We start from the raw sequence: 22,273 nt of genomic DNA on the forward strand, positions 1-22,273 counted from the left end.
CGGGCGCTGGAGGGAGTTTCCTACCCCGGACTGCCCCGCGGGAATGTGGCAGCAGCCTGCCGGGGAAGGGCGCCGGCGTTGCAGTCGTGCTGCCGTGGATGTGCCGTGGGCCCCTCGGCCCAGAGCAGCATCCTGTGTGCAGCAGAGGCCCGGGGACCAAACCTGACTGGTGTGCGAGGGAGCGCCCAGGGCTGGGGACAGGACCACGGGTGCGGGGATGGAGGTGACAAACGTGTATTGTGCAACACTGGGGCTGGGGGGTTGCTGTTGATTTTGTTTTTTTTTTTTTCTGAAGCCTTGACTGGAATAAAAAGTTGCGTTTGCTGGAGCTGGGGAAAGCAAATGCAAAGCCCTGGGAGAATGAGCTGCGCTCCTGCCTCCCCTTGGGTTCCTCCAGTGCGTGGAAGGGCAGCGTGGGGGCCTGGGGCTCTCCCTGGGGGCGCGGCTGCTGCTGGGGGCAAGGGGGGGGGAGAGCCCCTGCGTCACACAGCTGCCCCTCGCTCTGCCTTCCTCCAGCCCCGGCCGGGGGCCTCTCCTGTGCAGGTGAGTGCTTGGGCAGAAGGAGAGCGCAGAGCTGGGGCAGCCCCCAGTGCCGCTGAGCGCGGGGAAGGCTCCTCTGCTGCCCTGGGCGGGGGTAGGGAAGCTGCTGCTCTTCCTCCCACCCCCCTGCCCTTCCCTCCTCCTCCTCAGCTTCCCTGGGGGCAGACCTGCTGTGGGTTGGGAGCGGGGGAGAAGAAACGATACACACAGAGTCCAGGGTCTGTTATTTATTTACATAAAAACACTGACTAGTGCCACGGTTCCACCTCTGAGCACACTGCAGCTGCCCGCGTGGTCTGGGCTGTGTTTGCAGACCTGGGTACGGAGACCCCCCGCTTCGCTCGGGGGCTGCGCGCTCCAGCTGCCCGGGCTGCAGGGGCAGCCACAGAGCAGCCAAAACTGGCTCCCAGGTGCTCCTGCCCCCATCTGTCACAGTGCTGTTGGCAGCTCCCATGGCTGCCTGCATCACCTCGCCCTCTGTGTGCAGTGAGCTAAAAATTAAACCCGACACCCGCATGCAACGGGGAACCCACAGGGTGCAGCCGCGGCGGGGGCAGGAGGGGTGCATGCCCACAGGCCCTGCCGCGCTCAGGATGGGGCGTGGGGCAGCTCCAGCGCTGCAGCTTGGTAACAAACCCCTCTACTCTACAGCGCCAGGGCAGGCAGCGACGCGGTGGATGCATTTTTTCGTGAACAGTTTGCCAGGTGAGCGAGGAGCTGCCAGGGGCTTTCCTTCCCCAAAGGCGCCACAGCAGGGGCTGGAGGAGGCGCATGCAGCTGCAGCAGCCATGGCCACCGGGCACTGGCGGCCGCTCTGGTGGGACGGAGTTGCTGACAAGGGTGCAGCGCTGCTGCCGGGCCCCCCCCAGGGCTCTGCTGGCCGCGCCTCGGGCAGGGGCTCTGCCCAGCAGCTGCATGCGGCCCTGGCTGGAGCGGGCTGTGGGCCACGCTGGCACGCGTGGCACTACCCGCTGTCTCCTCCCCACCCAGCCACCAGCAGGCCCCTTCCTAAAAGTGCCCCAGAGCCCCCTGCTGCCACCCCGTGTGTGCTGTGAGCTGCTGGGGTCCCCTCTGTCCCCTCCTGGGTGGCAGGTGCCCCCCCCCGCCCCTGCCTGCAGCAGCTCCCTGCAGCCAGGCCCCCCTGCGCTATGGGTGGGCGCCTCCAGCGGCTGCTGCTCTTCCCCAGGGTTGCCTGAGGGGGCCTTGCTAGGTGTCCTAGAGCCTGAGGGGGTGCACAGGAGCATGCCTCCCCCCGGCCCCCCAACTCTGCGTGCTGCAGGGCAGCCCCACACGCTGCATCTGGGGCCTGGACCCACATCCTCTCTGCACCCGCGCCAGCGTTGCCAAGCCAACCGTGCACAGGGAGGACCGGAGCGTGGGGAAGGTGGGCGCAGCGCGCAGCGGGAGGGCGCTGGGGATGGATACGCACGGACACACCACCGGAGGGGTAAGCGAGGGAGTGTTGCACACGCAGCGACTAGGACAGCGGCGGGAGAGGGGGAGGTGTCATTCCAGCAGCTTGGGCTCCCAGCGTGCTGTTAGCACATGCGCTTGTACGTGTAGATGTAGGCCTTGCAGTTGGGACACGTGTGCGTCACGTCCTTGAAGTCGTCGAACAGGCAGGGGATGAGGCAGCAGCAGAGGTCACACCTGCAGCACAGGAGAGGCGGAGCTGTGAGCTGGGCACCGAGGCGGCCGGCGGGCGCAGCCGGCGGGCACGGGCGGGGGGAGGCGGCAGTGGGGGGGGGGGTTATGTGTGGGGTTTGCTCTGGGGCAGAGGCAAGAGAGGGGAGCCACCTAAGACCCACCCCACCCCCGCTGCTGCAACAGACAGCACAAAGCCCCTGCCCCCGGGGCGCGGCACTGCTGCCCCTACAAGGGTAAGCGCCTGGCTGGCGAGAGTTGCGCACCCCGCAGACGGAAGGGACAGCCTGGTGAGACGCACGCTGGCGCTGGGGCCTCACCTGCCTCCACCCCTGGGGCAGGGCCTGGGACAAGCACCCCATCCCCTCCCGCAGCCCCAACTGCTGCCAGCCCTTGGCCACGGCGCTCAGCCCCACCGGGGGTTCTGGGCTCGGGGGTGGCCGGCTCCTGCACACAGGCCCTCTGAAGCCTTCACTGGTGGCACCTTCCTCTGCCCCGGCAGAAGCCCAGGTCCCCAGCTGCTGCCCCAGTAACACCCCCGGGCCCAGGCCCCCACCACACCCAGGCCACTGGCATGGGGGCCACCACGACCAGGGCGGAGTGACCGGCGTCACCGCGGGGCTGCTGGCAGCAGGGAGCCCCCAGCACCTACCCCACGAAGCAGCAGAGGAAGCCGAGAAGGAAGCTCATGAGCCCGATCTCATAGGTGATCTTGGTGGTGATGGCTTGCTGGCAGTGGGGACACACCGTCTGCACGGGGGCACCCTGGAAGATCTCTCCCTGCAGCACCGTCACTGTGGTGGCAGCCCCTGATGGGACCAGGACCGTCGCCGTGTGGCCGCTGGGAGAGGGGTAGTGGCCCGGGGCAGGGTAGTAGCCCATGGCGGGGTGAGGGCCGGGGGGTGGGTAATAACCTGCTGGGGGGAGAAACGTGCACAGGTGAGCGTTGCTGTAGGAGAGGCCCGACCCTGCTGCACCCCACCCCGAGGAGCCTCGCTGCGAGCCCCCCTGGCAGCCCCAGCCCCCTGTGTCCCCCCAACCCCACCCCACTGGGCACTGCGAGATGCGTGCTCCCATGGTGAGGGGGTCCTCGCCCACCACCTCCCCCACTCGACACAGCCCCTGGTACTCACCAGGCGGCACGTAGGGCCCGGAGGTGTCTGTGGGCATGTGGGGGGGCACAAACCCCGGCTGCAAGGGCGGCTCGTATGGAGGGGGCCCAAATTCAGGAGGGGGGATGGGAACCCCCTGGGGCTGTCCCACGACAGGGGGGACACCATCTGAAAGGAAACGGAGACAGCGGTCAGGGAAGGAGGCGACAGAGCTGACGGGGAGATGGTGGCTCAGCTGAGCGGCCTGGCGGGGGGGGCGGCCCCAGCAGGGAGGGGAGACGTGACACAGGGCGGGGGGCACCCCAACCCCTCACGCCTCATCCTCTGGGCCCCAGGAAGCCCAGCTTCACCCCACGTTACCCACAGCAGCGAGCAGAGCCAGGCTTTGAGCAGGGAGCGCCTCCTGCTCCCATCGCTGCCCCGGGACCTCCTGCCTCCCCGGAGGGCGACACGGTGACAGACGGAGCCGGGCACGGTGCCGCCCGCCCCAGCGTGCTGTGCACTGCAGAGCTGCGAGGAGAGGCCGCGGCCAGGGCGCTCCCAGGGAAACCACGCTCCCTTGGCTCCTGCCCGCTCGGCAACGGCACCCCGACACCCCAGAGCAGCCAAGGTCCCCCCAGTACCTGAGGCAGGGGGCGGGCCGTGCTTCTCTTCTATCAGCGGTGCCGAGGGGCCTCCTGGGTAGGGTGGCGGAGGGTCGCTGGACATGGCTCAGGGCGGCCCTGCAAGGACAGAAGCCTTCAGAAGAGACACCTGCCTTCAGCTGCATGCAGGCACCCACCCGGAGCTGCGCGGTGCGCGGGGAAGGAGGCACCAGGTAGAATCATGGAACCATAGAATGTTTTGGGTGGGAGGGAGCGTTAAAGCCCACCCAGTCCAACCCCCCTGCCAGGAGCAGGGACATCTCCAACCGGATCAGGTTGCTCAGAGCGACATGCGACGCTGCGCTCCAAGGGGAGGCAGGGCCCCCTGAGCCTGCAGCACAAACTCTGCGGTGGAGGGCGCAAACGCAAAGAGCATCTCCAAACACTCATCGAGCGAGTTAAGGTGAGAGCAGCTTTGACCTGGCGTAAAATTTACCTGTCCCCTTCCTGGCAGCAAGGAGCTCAGAGGCCTCGACAGAGCTGAGAACAATTCTTCCGAGCAGCGCGGTTTGGAAGCTGTCGCACCCCACCGAATCTGTGTGAAAGGAGACAGGAAGAGAGTGACAGTGATGGGGGGGCACTGCTACCGCGCTGCCTTGGCCGCCACGCCAAACCCCCTCCGCTCCCCGGTGCGGGCTGGGGAGAGCAGCTCTGGGCTCCAACACGCAACTCCTGGACGGCCGGCACAAGGCTCCGTGTCCTTGGCACGTGGAAAAGCCCCACCACCGCACTCTGAACCCCAAGGAAGTGCAACGGCATCAAGAAACCTGATTTCCCTGTTTACTCTGGCTCGGTTCCACCTGGTAGGACGTGACTAAATTGGGAAACACAAACGAGAGGCTGTTCCCTCGGTGCTTGGGAGGGCTGCCATCAGGCATGGGACATGGTGACATTGGCGTCGGTGCCCGGGGAGCAGCGCTAGGAGCTCCCCTTGGGGTCTGAGCAGCTGCTCGAACCCCCGACATCCTTCCTCCCTGAACGGCCAGGAGCAAAGCCGACCCTGCTTGCCCCGTTCCCCTCGTCCCCTGCTCCCCTGCAGCAGGTCAGCACGCTGCGAGGACGGTGCTTCGCAGCCAGTCCCACAGATCCTCCTCCAGCAGCCCCCAGCTGAGCAGGAAAAACACACTGGGGCTACGACCAGCCTGCAACAATCCCAGGGCGGCTCCGGACCCTGAGAAATGGCCAGAGCGGGGGACATCCAGAGGAGCACCGTCACCGTGACCACGGAGCAGCAGCTGAGCCCCTCAGGAGACGAGCAAAGCCTGCACTGGCACGGGGCCTACGTACGTATTTATTGACTAATATTTCTCCCCAGAGGTCCTAAGTGGTACATCGCAGACACACGGCTTCAAAGTGTAACACAGGGGTGCTGGGGTCATCTTCCTCCTGCTCTTCTCTCCAATTTCTTCCTTAAAAGCCACGGAGGGAGAGCCGGCCATGCCGCGGGCACAGCAGAGCTTTTCCAGGCGACGGGAAGCACCCGAAGAGCAGCGCACCGCAGAGCCCTCCTTCTCCTTCGGTGACCTACAAAGCTACAAACTGGGCCGTGCTCTTTTTAGCTTCACTGGGGACGTAAGGAAAAGGAGGACTTACTCTTCTGAAAGCAGCCAGCCAACGCGCCCCATGCGCCCAGGAGCCTGGGACCCTCCTGTCCCCGTGCCTGCAGGGCTCCTGGCTGAGCCCAGCCCACCCAGAGCGTCCCCGAGTCCCTACCTGGTGACGCCAAGACGTCACGGAGCTTCCTTTGCCCTCGCAGGCCAGCTCGGCCCACGGCTTTTCTCATTAGAAAACAGATCTCCTCCCATTGCCACCAAGACGCTGCCTTCCCACAACGTAACATCTTTCAACACTCCCTGGCCCCACACCCCCGTCACGGAAGCAGCTGGCGAGAAAACTCAGGAGAAGAGGAGAACCCGGAGGCAATCCCACCCACGTGCTCACCGGCCACTCTCGAACACCCGTCAGACGAAGCAACAGCCCCAAACCGAGCGGGCAGTGAATCCTGCCACCTCCACCAGCAGCCACGAGGGTGGCGGCCCGCGGACCTCGGAGCCAGGCGTGCAGCGGGACGAAGGACGCTGCGGGGGCTGCGGGGCCGTTCTTGGCAGACTCAGTCCCTCTTAATGCAATATTCTGCTTACTAAGGGAGATCTGGAAAGAGCAAGCCACTGGCTGTGTGCCCTTCCCGGAGGAAAAGCCTGTTGCTTTTAAGCCTCTTAAGAAGCTGTTTCTCCTGCGTTTTCTTTTATCTTAATGTGAGAAGCACGAAACCTGTCCCAGCCCATTTCTGCCAGCGAGCTCGGCGAGGAGCCGGCGGGCACGCGCTTCCCCTCTGCGCTACCCCAGAGCATCCCTCACCGCCCTGGCGGGGCTGACCCTGCAGCATTCCCTCTCAAAAGCAACGCAACCCAGATCCTCCCGCCTCGTAGGGCAGCACGGAGAGGCAACCGCCCTCCCAAATTCCCCTGAGCAGCACCCACTGCGCGCAGGAGAGCAGGGAGCCCAGAGCGCGCCCGGCCGTGAGGGCCCTTCTGGGCGGAGCTGCAGTCTTCCCAGGCTGCAGAAACTGCATCCACACTACAGCTTACTGGAACAGCCAGCTGAACGCCTACGGCTAAAATAAGAGCTTTAAAAAATATTCAGGCTAAGTTTACTGGGCTTAAGTTCAAGCTGTGATGGAATCACCAGTGCCTGGTGCAGGACCTCTGGGAGGAAGGGGCCATCGTGGGACCAGAGGACTCGAAGGAGTCGGTTACCAGCAGGAGGATGGACAGAGGGGACGCTATTTCCTGCTAAAAATGCAGGTTAGTTCTTCTGAACCGGAAGAACAGCTTGTACTGGCTCCTCTACTTTAAACAAACTACAGAAGACAAAGCCGCCCCGCCACGGTGGCAAGCGCTGCTTCTGTTAAACCCAGGGGACAAGCACAGGGCCCCCACAGGCCGGCAGCGTGACAAACCAGGCAGAACGAGGACCGGAGGACAGAGGGGACCCGCTGGATCAGCCCATCCCTCTTTCCCTCTGCGGGGACAACAGCCCGAAACCTCCCTTCACGTGTTGTCCATCCCGCTCCCACCATTCCCACGGGAAGCCTGTTCCAGGCCCCCGCTGCTCTGAGCCTTCCAGTTTCCAGTTTTTCTGCAACCCATCTGTTCCCGAGCCTTCCCTGGCTCCCCGCTTGCTGCGAACGGCCCCCGTGCCCCCGTCAGACTTTGTTGTGCCAGGGGCACCGCAGCGTGGCAGACAACCAGGAGAGCACGTCTCAGGCGGGAAGGGCTTGGCCCACCCTGGCGACGGCTTCAACCCGTGCGTCCTCCCCGCCGACTGGCTCCGTGCTCCCGGCTCGAGGCAGGGTCTCAGCCCCGGCAGCTTCCAGGTGAGGGGAAGCACAGACCCATTGCAACGGGTCCCTAGATCCGCTGCCAGGTGAGGGAGTACGTCCCGGCAACAGGTCTGCCCGAGGCTTCTCTACAGCAGCGAGCACAGCACGCGGCCCTGCGTGCGCCAAGGCTTTCCACCCCATCTCCCTCCCGCGCTCAGCAACCCCAGCTCTAATTAATTACAGACTGAGACCCCAAAGCCCACGGCTCCCGTCACCCACACATCCCAAACCGGTGACCACAACGCTCTCCCAGCTGCAATGGGAGGAGCTGGTGTGTTAGGGTCCAGTGCTCGCCGCTGGCTCTGTTTTGCTCTGCTACGCCACACAGGATCACGGCAGAAAACAGTCTGGGACTCAAACGTGGCCAGAGGAAAGCTCTGCCCACACGACCCGCTCTCCAAACAGGTGTGGTGGGCGCCGCTCGTCAAAAACAACGGAACCAGGGTGCGCAGCGGGACCGGGGAACGCTGCGGCACCAGGACGGGTGCCAGTTGCACGTACGCTCACTCACCATAAAATGGGTAACGCCAGGAAGAGGGCAGCCACAGATGACTCCTGCACTGCCTGGAGACCCAAAGATTTCGTCTCTTAATGCTGTTCTTCCCCAACAGCGGCCACGGGCCCTTCACGTCGCTTCCTCCCAGATGAAACCACCAAGGGTGAGACAGACGTGAGCAGGACCGAGCAGAGCGCCGGCCAGTCTAACTCGCGTGCAAACCCCGACGGCGCAGCACCGGCCCCGTGCAGCTCTGAGCCAGCCTCACGGCGCAGCTGAGATCCGCTCCCACGAGCAGAAACGCTGCGTCGTTCTTGCTCCTCCTGCCTTTGACAGCCAGGGACCCACGGTGATCCGGCTGCGTTCTGCCTACGTGAGCGGTGGCTCCAGCCGCCAAGGCAGGAAGCGGCATTTGTTCATACTCAACCGCATTCGGTGATGTTGGCATTTCAGAAGATGCTACTGCACTTTTCTGGAGCTCTTCCTCCACGAAAAAAATAACTTCCGATATTATAGAAAAGGAAAAAACACGCTCAAATTAAATCAATAAGAAAGAGAAAAGGATGTGACCACTTCCAGCTTCGTTGCACACCAAACAGACACAGATTCCAGCTTCCGGGCTTTAAAAGCAAAGCCAAGAGCTCCGAAGAAGCCGGGCTCCCTCACTGAGGCCAGCCTCTTTCCTTGGAAAAAAGGAACAGCGCTGTGGTCAACACCGCCCCAGCGTTCCCGGCTCCAGGAACGCCTCCTGCGTGCCACGGGCTTGTACCTGCTCCAGAAACAGGGAAACTCTGAGAGTGGGAAGGCAGACAAATACGCTGGGAATAAGCACAAAAGGCGGAGGAGAGGAGGGCAGAGCCGTACCCCGACGGCGGCACTCACAACCGCCCTCCTCCAAACCAGCGTTTCCGAGCAGCACCTCCAGAGCCCAGCCCGGACCTGCGCTGCAGCGCGTTCCCTGCATGACGCCCGTGCCACAGAGCGAGGCCGGGACGCTGCCCTCCCCACGCGCGTGCCCGCTCACACACGGCTTGCAGGGATGCGGCTCGCCTCCCGCTGCTCCTGAAAGCACCACGCGCGATCCACAGCGGACAGCTCTTACCTCGAAAGGAAAGACAGCAAAAATCCCTGCTGAAATACGGTATCTCTGCCTGGTTTTTATGCAGAATTAAAAAAAAAAAAAAAAAAAAGATATGTTTTCCCTGTGAGCAAGCCAAACTTCCCCCTCAGCCCTGGCTCTCCCCATGTGCGCTTGCTGCCTGCAGCCTGCACACCATCTCGGCAGAGCCAGGAGGGAAGGAATGAAGAGCAGACAGTGCTGCAGCCTCGGAAGGAGGAGGAAGCCCCGGCAATCCTTGACCAGGCGGCGTGTACCCCGCTGTTAACCCCAGCAGCACCTCCCCAGCTCACCACCCTGCTCCTGGGCCAGACAGCGAGAGGGTGCGTGCCCTCAGCATGCTTGCGCAAGGCACGGAGGGAAACCCAAGTCAGGGACTCACGGAGAGGTCTGTCCTGTTCCTGAGCAGCTCAGCCGCATTTCCCCAGGCCCTGCGCCTCCAGCACTGCTGCCAGGGAGCACAAACCCCGCGTGCAGAAACAGCCAGGCTGCTGGCAGAACAGCAGATTTCTCCCACTCTTCTGCAGTCAGATGTCAGCTGCAGAAAAGGGCTGCTTCCACGAGGATCCAGCTCTTCCTTCAGCGCGGGGACGGAGAGCTCCACTGGGAAAGCAGGACAGAAGCAGCCCTTTAAATCAAAGGGCTGCCAGAGGAGAAGGTTATTCACCGCTCAATCCAGCTCCGCACTCTGCTCTACGGTACACGAATCTCTGGAGGAGCATCTCCCCGCTGCAGCCGTGTACCTCGGACGCGTCGTTTGACCTTCTCTGTGCCACCGTAACTCAGCAGGCAAATCGGCTAAGAGCAGGATCCTGGCTGGGAGCCAGGTGCCGTGTCCAAACAAGACTTCTCAGGGCATTAAATCCAAAGCACAATCAGATAATCTTCACAACACAGCCCAGGCTTAGCTGTCCTCAGCCAGAGACTCAAATTACCGCTTCACACAGCTCCTCTGCATGGATACCGGGGAAATGGGACACAAAATCCCCCTGCTTAAGACAAGGATGGTTTATCTGCAACTCCCACAAAGGGTTACGTGCCGGAGGAGCGCCTGTCAGGACCTGCTGCTGCCTCTGTTCTCTCCAGTGCCATTCCCCTCCAGATGGGCTGACCAAGAGCTTGGCTCTCCACCCTGAGCCTGCACAAACAGCACTGCCAGGAGCTGGTTAACCCGGACATTTAAAGAAAACCCAGACAAAATGAAAAGAATGAACTGGGGTAGCTCTTTGCTCTCTGCCGCAGGCTCCCCAGCCGCAGCGCGCAGCTGTGGGAAGCATCACGCGTCTGCAGAGCTCACCGTGCCAGCGGCGACATCTGACAGGAGCCAAGAAGGGCTGCAAGGGAGCTCCCAGTAAGGAGAGGCTCACTACCCCTACCTTACACACTTAAGGGCACGGGGAGAGGCTCAGACATGCACAGAGCGCTCCGGAGCACCGCACCGTGCGAGCACAGAGCACGCTGTGCAGGCAGAACACGCTCCCTCCCACCCAGGAGATTCAGATGTTACCAGCTGGTGACCCGGCCTCACGAGAGAAGACAGATGACAACCCATCAGGTGTTCTCAAGGATGCGAAGATGCGATTTAAAAGAAACATTAAAGACAAACCTGAGTTCCTCTGCACCTTAGTAATCTGCTCCAGAGAGACTCAGATGAGAAAAGGAACGTGCTGCGAGCCAAATCCCTGGGAAACCAGAGAGCTTTTCCAGGAGACTTTCACAAAGAGGAGCTCCCAAAGAGTCCAAGCTAACCCTCGATAACATCCGTGGGAAAGCGCCCAGCCACATCGCCAGCCGTTGCCTGGAGTCCTGTGCATCTACTCAACTTTTCCCCCGAGAGGACAGACGCTGCGTTACATCATCCACTTGACATCTTGTTAATAAGGTTAACAACAAAACCTGCGATCATCTGAGCACTACAGCCAAGATCTACTCCGATACTGCTCTTTCAACCCAACGCCAAATTGAGCTTGCCACAAGACTGTTCATTTAAACAAACGAGCAAAAAGCCCCAGCTCAAGAAGCTCAACAGCAAGGTTCTCCATGGACCACTGCTCTCCAGTTACCGACACGAAAAGGTGTCTCGTCCTCGCAGGCTGCTGCCTGAGCGTTTCAACGGTACCTCCCAGCTCACGCGGAGATGAATACGGGATGATTACCCGCTACGTCTCACAGCACAGCTCAGGATTTTACAGATTTCCTTCCCAAAATTATACTAAAAATAAGCTAGTCCACTGCTCCCTCATTCTATAGAATTTTTTGAGACAGTTAAATGACACAGCTACATCACTGCAGAATCAAGCTGATTAGATGTGTGACTTCCATTAAATAACACAGTAAGCTCCAAGGGAGGAGGAAATTAGAGTCCTAGAGGATCAGCACTTTTGTGGAGATGTTTCAGTTTCAGAATTAATCAGAGTCCAAGAGCCTATTCAGAATTCCCTTGCAGATTCTGCAACACAATGAAATTATTTTGCATGCATTGACGGTGATTCCAGCTCCATTTTCCTTCCAAGTGATGTACACGATGCACGTCACGGTCCTGACGTTTCCTTATCCGAGGCACAGCACCGGCTCGCTGCAGGACCGACTCCAGCCTCCAATATTAGCGCTTTCAGTCCTCACAAACATTCCTGTCCTGGCGCCTGAGAAGCTGCTGACGCTCAGATTTGACAGGTACAGTGTCACCTTGCTTGTTTTTCTGAGGACTAGTGCGAAGTGCTCTGTGGTAGCCAATGTTATTTAAGGCCACGGCTCACTCTTTGCAAAGAAGCGCGGTTTGGGGTTAAGCAGGAGGGCGGGTGTAAGGCCTGAGCTCTCTCCCGAGTCCTGCTGCCAACAAGGAGGATCCATACACATCCAGAGAGAAGTGCACTGGAGGAACTCTTCCACGTTGAGGCCACTCATGTTATCACAGTCACAGTCTTGCTCCCATGGCATGACCAGACCTTCCCATTTCTAGACCAGGACCTCTCTCGGCGGGGCTGGCTTGTCCCACACCAGTTTGACAGGAGGAGCGTACCCTGCACTCCCCAGCTTGTGCTCAAAACCAACGACAAAGTCCCAGCTCACAGAGAGGAAACCCCCTGGGTTAATCAGCAGCCACCGAGTGTGCCCAGTGCTGGGGCGTCTCCAGCAGCGCCACGGTGGCTCACAGGGAGCACTGGGACGCTCCCAAGTCACACGCAGCTGCTGCTGGTCCCATTCCTCCCTCCAGTTCCAGCCAGACTTGGCTAGTCCGCACTCACTTCCCGGTCTCCCGGGAAGCCATTTTTACTCCAAAGCATTTTGCGACTCTGGTTTCAGTTTGCAGCACCCAGTTCCTGCCAACCCCTCCCTAACCCCTTCCCAAAACTCTGTTGCCATCTACCGAACAAAGCCCCGCAACGAGCTGCTACACGTCCATCCCTCAAACCACGCCGAAAGCTGCTTCCCCACGAACCTGACCTGCCTCTACGGCTTGCTTGGAGGCACCGCACAGCAGTCCTGCGCAATGAAGACATGCAAAGCCACGTTGTTAGCCTGCCTTTCTTAAGCGTAAGCAGATCTGACAAGAACACAGACCAAGACACAAACCAGCTCGCCCAGTTCAGCCAGATCCGCCATCGGGCACACAGAGCTGTGTTCCCTCTGAAAACAAGGGTGAAGGAAGAGAGATGGTGTCCTCCTATCTCTCCAGGCACCATCCTGGTTTTGGCGCGCGTGGGACATCCCCTGGACCTCAAAAGCATCCCAGGCTGGAGAGCCACTGCAGCAGGGGCACAGCGTTGGCTTTACTCCACGATTCCCTCCCCAAATGAAGCTGCGCTGAACCCCAGGGATTCCCTTCCCTCTCTTAAAAGGGTGGCCTGCTTCTTACTTGGAGAAATAACCAATAAAATGCAACGGGTTGATTTTTATTCATCAGCAGCCAGAAATTTAATCTCGAGCTACCAGCGCTACCCCGAACACAGCTATCACATCTATTATTTAAGTTATCTGCCGCGGGTACTAGCACGCATGGATTTTACAGCTGCAGCGAGCGGGGCTGCCCACATCACGACGACTAATTTATTTCCAGAAAGGCTAATTTAATCTGGCAGTGAATGTTCTTAAAGCCTCCTCACACAGAAAAGCTTTTATCTTGGTTGGCTTAACAACAATACAAGCACATCCAAAAATGTGGAGGGATGCTAAGGAAGAACGCTGCCCTTGTGTTTTGAGTCCTCCAGTCTGAGAAATTTCTCTTGGTAACCACAGAGTTTGAGAAAACAGAGTGCCTCTGTTTTTTTTTTAAAAGCCAAGTATATTTTCAAGGCAAAATATACGACAGCTCAGACTACTTCCCCATCCACATAACTGCGTCTTGACAGAAAGAGTCGTGCTCTTACTAAAACTAAAACCCAGCAAAGATGGTTTAGTGTTAGACGCCACGTCCACTCCCAGCTGCGTACCTGCACAGCAAGAGCGGCGGCCAGCCCGGCCTGGGGAGGCGACTTGCCGCAGCCCACGCTCCAGAGGAAAAACTTCAGAAGAAACCCAAAGCCATCTGTGTTAAGCAGCTGTGTAACTGCTTCGTGCAGCATTTCAGAGAGAGCATCCTTCAGACTCCAGCCTCTGCCATCGGCGGGGGCAAGAACTAATTAAGCAATCAGAAAGCTTTTCCTCATTGCTTTTAAATTCCAGTTCATATTTTCCCCTTGCTTAAAGCACGCAGGGGGCAGCACGCATCCAAAGTCACGCTCAGCCATTTGAACTGGAGCGTGTTGCCCCTCCGCTCTGCCGTGAGAGTCGCCGGACCACCTGCGTCGCACGGGCACGGCATGAAGTGCTCCTCACCTGGATCGGCCCCTTGCAAGGCAGATCACTGGAGAGCCACGCGCTCCCCCTTGGAATTCAAGGAGCTAAAACACGGGGGGTTTAAAGCGTTACAATAGATAAGCTGTAGCAGGACAGCCCTCCACGCTCTTAGGAGTGTCACCCTCACCCTGCGGCAAAAGAAAAGCTGGTGCTGTGCAAGGTTCGCAGCCTGGATCACGCCTGAGCGGGCTCCTTTGGTACCAGGACAAGAACACGCCCCAGATGGCATCCAGCAGTTCAGGATGATTTCAGGACTTTAGGAACAAGGGAAAAAAATCAGAGGGAAGCAGAGCATTAAGGCAGGCCAGAGGGGAGAAAAAAAAACCAACAAACCAACCAACACAACGCTCCCCTTGTTCCTATCTGTCAGGAACCGCTGTCCCAAGAATAGCCTATTCAAAAACCAGGAAACTCGGAGAGCAGCGGGGAAGGGCTGAGTCATTGCCATGTGGGAAAAAAAAAATACAAACACAACAAAGCAACCCAAAAGGGAAGGAGAGAAAACCTGGAGAGCAGCTGTTCTAGGTCTTGGAGATATGACCAAGTCAATCCAGAACATATTAGCCAATCTTTATTTTTAAGAGCCCTGCAAACACACGGTACTGCCATAAGAAGCAGCCGGCCCTCCCTCTGCTCCTGGGAGGCAAATTTAGCTCTGGGTGACTCAGGCAAAGCTGGTGGTGCTCCAGCCACGCAACGCCCGCTTGGCCACGCACGGCTGCCAGGACACAACCCACGCGTGCCCTGGTCTTTGCCTTTATTTGTGTCTCTCCAGCACCAGCATCCCCAGACTTACAGGCTGGACAAGCGCTTTCCAGAAGGGAGCGTGCGGTCCGTTTCAGGGGTGCTGTCAGCAGAGCGCGGGGAGCCGTTTCCCTCACCCACCCCGGAAGGGCACGGGGCAACGCGCGACTCGGATGGGTTTTGTACAACTCTGTGAAGGGCCAAGGAGAAGACCAGTGCTCCCATCTCGCAGCCAGCCTCGGCGCTGCCCGTCTAGCCCCCAGGAAGGAACGGCTATGGTTAAGTTTTGCTAAGTCTTCCCACGTGACAATCTTTGTTCCATGACCTAAATGAAATCAGTTTTACAATAATTCTCCCCGGGACAGTAATCTTATTCACTCACCCATAATCTAAAAGATTATACCTGCTCTCCAGCTGCGGGGCTCCGGGAGGGAGCATTTCTGAGCAATGAGGGCTTATTTTTAATACAGCTCCGTGGCTACCCCTCAAAAACTAGAGAGGGGGCTATATCTTTTCAACCAAATAACTGTGCTTCAAAACATGTTTGGAAAAAAAAAACCGTCCAATTCATTCTACCTTGCACTGAGGTGCCGTCAGATTAAAGATGCAAAGGTAAGAAGCGGGAAGACTTTGAGTCCGTCCCCGCGGGGAGCTGGCTGGCCATGCCTGCCATCCCCGGACTCCGGCAGATAACACGCGCTCGCGTGCGACCGCGCCTCAGCCCCCAGGTCCGAGAAGGCAGCTCCCACAGACACAACCTCTGCCCAGCTCTGGGAATTGCCCAGATCACTACAACGCCTTCGTAAGCAGACTCGGCCTTCGCACTCACTCCCAAAGCAGAGCTCAAGGAAAATGCCCCAAAGCAAACAGGCTCTTGTGGTTCAAGTTGTAAGTAAAATTCTTTTTAGGGCAAGGGAGAGAAGATTTTCTCTCTAAATGCAGAGGCTGAGTGTCAAAGAAGGTCTGGGGACACAGGCCAGGGAACGTCTGCCCGCACAGTGGTTCAGGGCAGAGGGACCGCCATCCCGGCACAAATGCTTTATCTTAAATTATCTTCATCTCTAAGAGAACTGGGTGTTATTCCATTTTTTTAATGTATGAAGGAGGTAAAGGAAACACAGCTATTAACAATGCAGAGTTCTCTTACTAATAGAGAAATAAATTACTTCATTTGCTCATTTCTTCATTCTCTGATCACCTCAGGTTTCATCGTGCTAAGAGGTACGAACTCAAACACACCCAGCCAGCAGCTGTTCTTCGCGATTCCGAAGCTGCTGATCGCATCGCCATCTTTTGGGGTTATTTCTTTTACTTCCTAATTCTGAACTCAGGCCTGCTAAGTGTGTTCAGATTAAAGAAGCTGCACTAAAGCAGGGCCCCCCACAGGAGAGCAGTTCTCTCCCTACCTGCGTCCTCCGCCCAGCCCTGCGAGCGGCACAGGCCTGCTGCACGCTCCCAGCCCTTTTTCACCACCACAAATACAAGAAATTTTCGACTGCGGCCACGAGGCAGCTGGGAATGAATGAGCCCAAAGCCAAACCACACCAGCAGCCAAGAGTCTCCCTGAGCATTTCATCCCAGAAATAAAAAAAAAAACCTGCGCTCCCCCCATCTCAGAGACTTTCTACTGCGGAGAAAATGGATTGTGGTTTCCTACAGCACCTGTTCTAACTGTGTTCCCTGTGATCAGACGCGGAGATACGTCCTTCGCAGAGCACGCAAAGATCTGACGTTGCTCATGAAAATCGCACCGCTGCTCTCCAGTTGCAGGACGGATACCGAGCGCCGATTTGGAACAGGAAAACAGCAAGGGGACTATCACCTGCCAAGGCAGAAGTTGCTCATCCTGTGTTTTCTGAAGGAAACAAAGGTCCATCTTCGTCTGTCTTCCAGCTCTCCTGTCCTCCCTCTTCTCAGCAGCCTTGCACAGAGCAGTCTGGCAGAACACCTCACTGCAGTGGGATAAGAAGTTACCAAACCTGTCCAGAAGCTCGAAGGTATACTCAGTCCTGCTGCCTTTGTGATGATTTTAATCTCCGTACGATGCAAATGCCATTTCCTCCTTATCTCACCTGGCAGCCATCAGTCTTTTCCTTTCGCTTGGTGCAAAGCTGAGGAAACGTCAGCCTACGCGCAGAAAAACTGTCGCAGCACCGACGGTGCTGTGGTAACACCAGAGCCGTGGTACCACCAGCCAAAGTGACGCGCAGCCCCCCCGCAGACCCTACAAAACCGCTGTTAGGAAGAGTTTAGAACACTTAGCTTCTTTCAAGCCAGAATATTCTCTCCTGATTAAAGCAATTATAGGAATTCAAATGTAGGGCTTTACAGCGCTACCACAAACAGACGCAGGGCACCTAATTTTGTACTTCTTTTTATCCATAAGCAAAAAACTGGTCTTGGATCAGAGCAGATACTCCAAGTCTGTATACCTCCTTCCAAAACCGCTCTTCTTCATGCTGTAAGATCTCTGCATCAACCACATGCTTTAAATGAAAATATTTATCTGCTAAATTCACATCCGAAGGGGAAAAAAGAATTATCTTTTGCATAATAAAATTACTTTCATCCCTTCTCTCGTTATGTTAGTGAGCAACGCTGGCAAATTTGCTTCCATAAATGCAACACTGTGCCAAGGACCCAGACCCCCCTGAAGCACACAGGCGTGGGTGCTGCGGGCAGGCTGCAGCCCTGCAGCTACGGGAGCGCGTTTGCTGCGCTCCCAGCGCGCACCTGCCAGCTGTGCTTCGTCCAGAAGGAAAGCGCTCACCGCGCTTCGCATCACCACGCGATTTCCCACACGCAGAAAGCACGGCTGATTAGGAAGTGAGCTTCAAAAACACCCTCATAAACCAAAACAAGGCGCTGACGGAGGCACCCTCCCTGCTTTTGTAACAGTGGCTGAGACGGAGCTCCAGTCAGAACAGAAACAGGAGGAACTGAAATTCAGAAACGAATTTCAGGTGCAGGACCTGTTGAGGGGACACAAGAAGAAACTCAGCACAGCCCTCCATCTTCTCAGGGCTCAGGTTCTGAGAGAGAAGCTCCCTGTTAACTGTCCCAGTCACACCTGTGGCCAGACCTTCGCACAGCCCCTCTGCCAGCACCTCCCTGAGCAGACACGGCCACCGCAGCCCTGCCACCCGTACAAGAGCAGCTGGGGAGCGCTGAGCACTCAGGGGACGCCTGGGGACGTTGTTCCATCACCCTGCCCTTGTTACAACCTGTCTGTGCGCAAGCCACACCACTAGACAGTCTCCTGTCAGTTCCTAACATCATTGCCTGCCTACTTCCAAGCAGGAATCCCCTCCTCGCGTAACGCCTAAGAAGAGCGGAGCAGGTACATTGCTAAACGCTGCCGGGGACTTCCTGGGGCGCGCGGACATCGCCACAACGTTTAGACAGAGAAGCCTTTGGCAGAGGGAAGTTTTCAGCCTGCCCTTTCCACGCTGACCTGAGTTTGTTCAGTTCCTACAAGTGAATGAAGGGCACGCTACGGTTAGTGCTCGCTCTGGTTTCCCCTACCGCCGACTCCAGTCACCCGCTCTGGAAAGCGACGAAGGGCCTGTTTCAAGCACGCTGGCTGAAAGGGAGCGAACAGGAGGGTATCTTGCATACTCGCAAAGTGTTTCTCAGCAAGTTTTACGTACAGCCCCAAACCACAGCAACTGTCATTTAAAACACTTCTACTTAAAATCATCGTGCCTGATCTAGTCTACCACCTGATATTTTAGGCTCAGCCTGGAATGTGACAACTGCCAGTGCCCTCACCAGTTCTCACTGGTGCAAGGAGAACAACTTTTCCAGTGACACCTTGGACCTACGCTCGCAGCCACTTGGAGAAGTTTAACCTTGAGCGTGACTCCCGCAGATGACCCAGAGGACGCCGGCACAGCGGTGTCCATCCCAGCCTGCCTCTTCCCACTGCCCTGCGCAGCCCTGGAGCTCTTCCCGGGGTCCCCATCGCTCCGTTTAGCAGCAATCACAACCCACCGCGCTTTTCACAAAGCAACTGAACAGCTCCTACCCTTTCGCCCCTCCAGTTCCCCGGGGAACCAAGATCTCACCGCTCTAACGGTTAAAAACCTCCCAGCCTCCCACAAACATTTTTTCAGTGGTATTTGTTGTTGTGCTGAGCTGGATGAGCTCTCCTCCTTTCACAGGGCTCACACTGCCAGCGTGCTGATGGACGGTATCATCCCCATCATCCTAATTTCTCTTCCTGCCTGTCAAGACATCCGAGCTCCTTTCGGCTCCTCGCAAACGGGCTCATCGTTCCTGATCACTGAACGGGCAGCTCCAGCCCAAGCTCATCTCTCTGGAGCCGGGATGACTGCAAACACATGTGCTGGTTCCTAGGCCTGGCTCCATCCTCTCCCGGGAATCGGTCTGGGTAACGGATTGTATTATATCTGCTCTTCTCCCAGCCGTGCTGGCAGCTCCCAGCCGTCCTCTCCGCAAGCTGGCACGGCCTCAGTCGGGCCGAGCGCTCGCCTTACAGCGGAAAGTCTTTTCCCAAGTACACGACCTCGCTTTCCGTCCGATTAAATTTCATCCGGCTCCCGCTGCTCCGGCCTCCCAGCGCTGGGGGAGGGATCCTGCCCTCCCAACCCTTCCCTGCATCGCTGAGGGCACAAAGCTGAAGCTTTGTGAGATTTCAGTCGCACCCTGCAGCGTTTTGTGGCCTCTACAGAAAGGCCAGTGATGCCTCCCCCTCTTCCCGGCCCCCATTACCTTCTGTCCACCTCTCTTCTCCCCGGGACGAGCGGCTCCGCAGCGAACGCTCCAGCACCGAGCCCTTCCCTCCGCGCAGAGAAGCGCGGGGTCCTCCCGCTTTTCCTTATCAGCGGCGGATGGTGCCCGGCTTGCCCCGCGTTAGCCCCGCGGCTCGGTGTCCCCACGCTTCCAGCCGCCGCGGCCTGCCCGGGGCTTGGGGGGGCGGGCGCCGGCCCTACCAGGCCTCACCTCCCTCCCCACCGCTCCCCGGGGCCCCGCGCCCGACCCCCGCCTCGGCCTCGCGGGGAAAAACCTACCGGCTGCCGGCTCCCGGCGGCGGCTCCGGCACCTGCCGCCTGCGGGGCGGGGCGAGGCGGGGCGGGCGGTGCCGCGGCTGGGCGGGCCTGGGCCGCGCTCGCCCACCCGGCGGCCGGGGCCTGCTCCCCGCGCTGGGCCGCACCGGGCCGGGGCCTGCTCCCCCCCGCCAGCCCGCACCGGGCCGGGCCGGGCCGGGGCCTGCTCCCCGCGCTGGGCCACTCCGGGGAAGGGGCGGAGGCAGAACCCCGGGGCCGTCTGCCGGTAATGTCCCCTGTGACCTCAGCCCCGGACCCCCGCCAGCATCCTCGGCCCGGGGACAAGAGGGCGAAGGCAGCAGGAGCGTCACCATCCCGCTGGTGGACATGGCCTTCGGCACGGCCGATGGCGGAGGCCCCCAGGCCAGGGGGAGGCCCTGCTCCCTCCATCAACCGTAAGCACACCTCCCTGCCTCACCTGGCTCCTGCAGCCGCCTTGTTTCTCACCCAGGGCCACATTTGTCCTCCCCAGGGGCTGGATTTTGGCAGGGAGGTGCTGTGGGACACCCAGGTGAGCACAGCCCCAGGCTCAGCTCGGGAGCCGCGTGTGCCACAGTTGGTGTCTGAACCAGGCTGGGTGCAGGTTTGGCGCATCCCCACTCCGACGCGGCTCAGCATGCCGGGGTTTTGTGGCCATGCCGTGCTGGCAGAGCTGGGGACGAACGGCTCTGATGGAGACACAGGGGACGGTGGGTGGCTGGGGGCAGGTGGCAGGCGTGGAGCCTGCAGGGAGGGTGGCAGGGCTGGGGGTCTGCAGGGGATGGCTCACACCATGCCCCCCTCAGAAAGCAGACACGGCTGCGCTGGAGAACAAAGCGAGCCAGGAGGAGCTGCAACGTGGCATGGTCCAGCTGAGCAGAGGATGTCCCTGCTGGACCAGGACAGGCAGAAAGCCCTGGAGAAGCTCCTCAGCGAGACGGGCTCCAAGGAGCAGTGTCAACCGGGGACAGTGGTGGGACGGAGGGATGCACCAGGCCAGCCAGAGAGCACATCCCTGCGTGGGGAGAGTGAACCCTGAATCTGGCACTGCCAAGAGACAGCTGTCCTTGTGCCGTGGCTGGCCATGTGTCCCAAGGTGTCCCCAGTGTCCTTCAGGGACAACAGCATCCCTCGAAACGGGGCCGGTGTCCCAACGAGACCCTCTGCCCTCCCTCAGCCGGATTGTGCCTCGCTGGCTCCCCTGCAGGCACAGCTGGAGCAGATGTGGCGGCTCACCCAGCAATGACCCCGCTGTGGTGCCAACCCTGCCGCCGGCTTCAAGAGGTGGCAGCTGCTGGGTCCCATCCTATCCCACCCCATCCCACCTTGTCCCCTTCTGTCCTCTCCTGTCCTGCCCCATCCCTTCCCACGCTGTCCCATCCCGCCCTGTCTGTCCCATCCAGACTGTTTGCCGTAGTTTAGCCCCACTCAGGACTAAGCAGTATGTAGTCGCTCACTCACTCCCCGCCCTCCGAGGGAACGGGGGGGAGGTGATCTAACAAAAGGCTCGAGGTTCGAGATAAGGACAGGGAGAGATCGTTCAAGTTACTGTTATGGGCAAAACAGACTCCACTTGGGGAAACTAATTCAATTTATTAACAATAAAACCAAAGTAAGATAATGAGAGAGAAAAAAACCCAGATTTTAAAAACACCTTTGCCCTACCCCTCCCCTCTTCCTGGGCTTCATTCCCTGGGTCGGGCCAGGCCCAGAGAGCCGCCCGGCGGGAGGCCAGAGGGCGAAGCCTGCAAGGCCCTTGCCCCCGCTCCCTGCTCACACTTTTGTTTGTTTGGATTTTTTTTTCCCTTTTCCCCTCTTCTTATATACATTAGCGCAGAGGCGTTATCACCGTCACCGACTGGTTCAGCCCCGGCCAGCCCAGGCCCACCAGACAAAGGGGAAACTTCCAGCAGTTCTCTCTCAGAAGCCGCCGCTGCAGCCCCCTCCCCACTACACAAACCCCACGCGCCGTTTGTCCCACGCTGCCCACGGGGCACCGGCCACCCGCGGGACCTCGCGCAGTCCCTGGGGTGCCGGCGTGGCGTTCAGCAGCCGTCGCTGCGCTGCAGCCAGCTCTTTGATCCAGGGAAGCGCATCTCCTGCAACAGACCCCTGGCCTGGGGTGACGTCAGATTCTCACAGGAAGAGTGATGGCACCCGCTGCTCTTCCCTCTAGGAATATTTTGGGCATCAACGGGGATGCCTCTGAGCACGCTGGCTGCCAAGAGGGCCACCACCGTGGGCAAGGACTTGCCAGGTAGGGGAGCAGCCCCAGGGCGTCGTGTTAGCTCCGGCCAGGCTGTGCAGCCACCTTACCCACCACGTTCTGCTCGTCCCAAAACAACGAAGACCCCACAGCCCTGCTCCCAGCACACCGCAGAGACGTGCTGCACCCCCAGGTACGGCAGCCTGCCCCGGTTGTCCCCCCAGGCCAGCGGCCCCACCACGGAGGCTCAGCCGGGGACACTGTGCTCTTCCTCCTTCTGCAGTGCAGGCGCTGCCACGCAGACGAAGTCGGGCTCCTCAGGGGGACAGCAGGTGTCTGAGCTGCCCAGGGGGCTCTGAAATGGCATCGGGGTCTGGAAGGCCCCAGGGGACTGGTGGGACGGGGGCCACGCTGCCCTGGGAGCCGCTCACCCCAGTGGGGTAGCACCGCAGACCATAAAGGTGCTTCCTCCTCTGTTGCCTCTCCCAGGTGGTTCCTGGGACT

At 59.2% G+C, this 22,273-nt stretch overlaps 1 protein-coding gene across 7 annotated transcripts; it reads right to left on the reverse strand.

The window, feature by feature from the left end:
• Positions 1-1,713: 1,713 nt before the first annotated feature.
• On the reverse strand, positions 1,714-19,601 carry CDIP1 (cell death inducing p53 target 1). Of its 7 annotated transcripts, none has more exons than XM_086760027.1 (6): positions 19,549-19,601; positions 4,377-4,475; positions 3,920-4,018; positions 3,318-3,464; positions 2,837-3,098; positions 1,714-2,190 (listed from the first exon to the last, which is right to left on the reverse strand). In XM_086760027.1, the coding sequence occupies exons 3-6, from the start codon at positions 4,002-4,004 to the stop codon at positions 2,079-2,081; spliced, it is 606 nt and encodes a 201-aa protein (XP_086616153.1). In that variant the 5' UTR covers positions 4,005-4,018; positions 4,377-4,475; positions 19,549-19,601; the 3' UTR covers positions 1,714-2,078. The 7 variants fall into 7 exon arrangements, with proteins under 7 accessions (XP_086616153.1, XP_086616146.1, XP_086616147.1 ...); XM_086760020.1 differs by having other exon boundaries at positions 2,837-3,101; positions 19,549-19,600; XM_086760021.1 differs by lacking the exon at positions 19,549-19,601 and adding an exon at positions 19,250-19,519 and having other exon boundaries at positions 2,837-3,101.
• Between the last annotated feature and the right edge of the window lie 2,672 nt (positions 19,602-22,273).

The sequence above is a fragment of the Chlamydotis macqueenii genome, chromosome 15 (genome assembly GCF_036417535.1).
Source record: "Chlamydotis macqueenii isolate bChlMac1 chromosome 15, bChlMac1.mat, whole genome shotgun sequence".
Classification (NCBI taxonomy): domain Eukaryota; kingdom Metazoa; phylum Chordata; class Aves; order Otidiformes; family Otididae; genus Chlamydotis; species Chlamydotis macqueenii.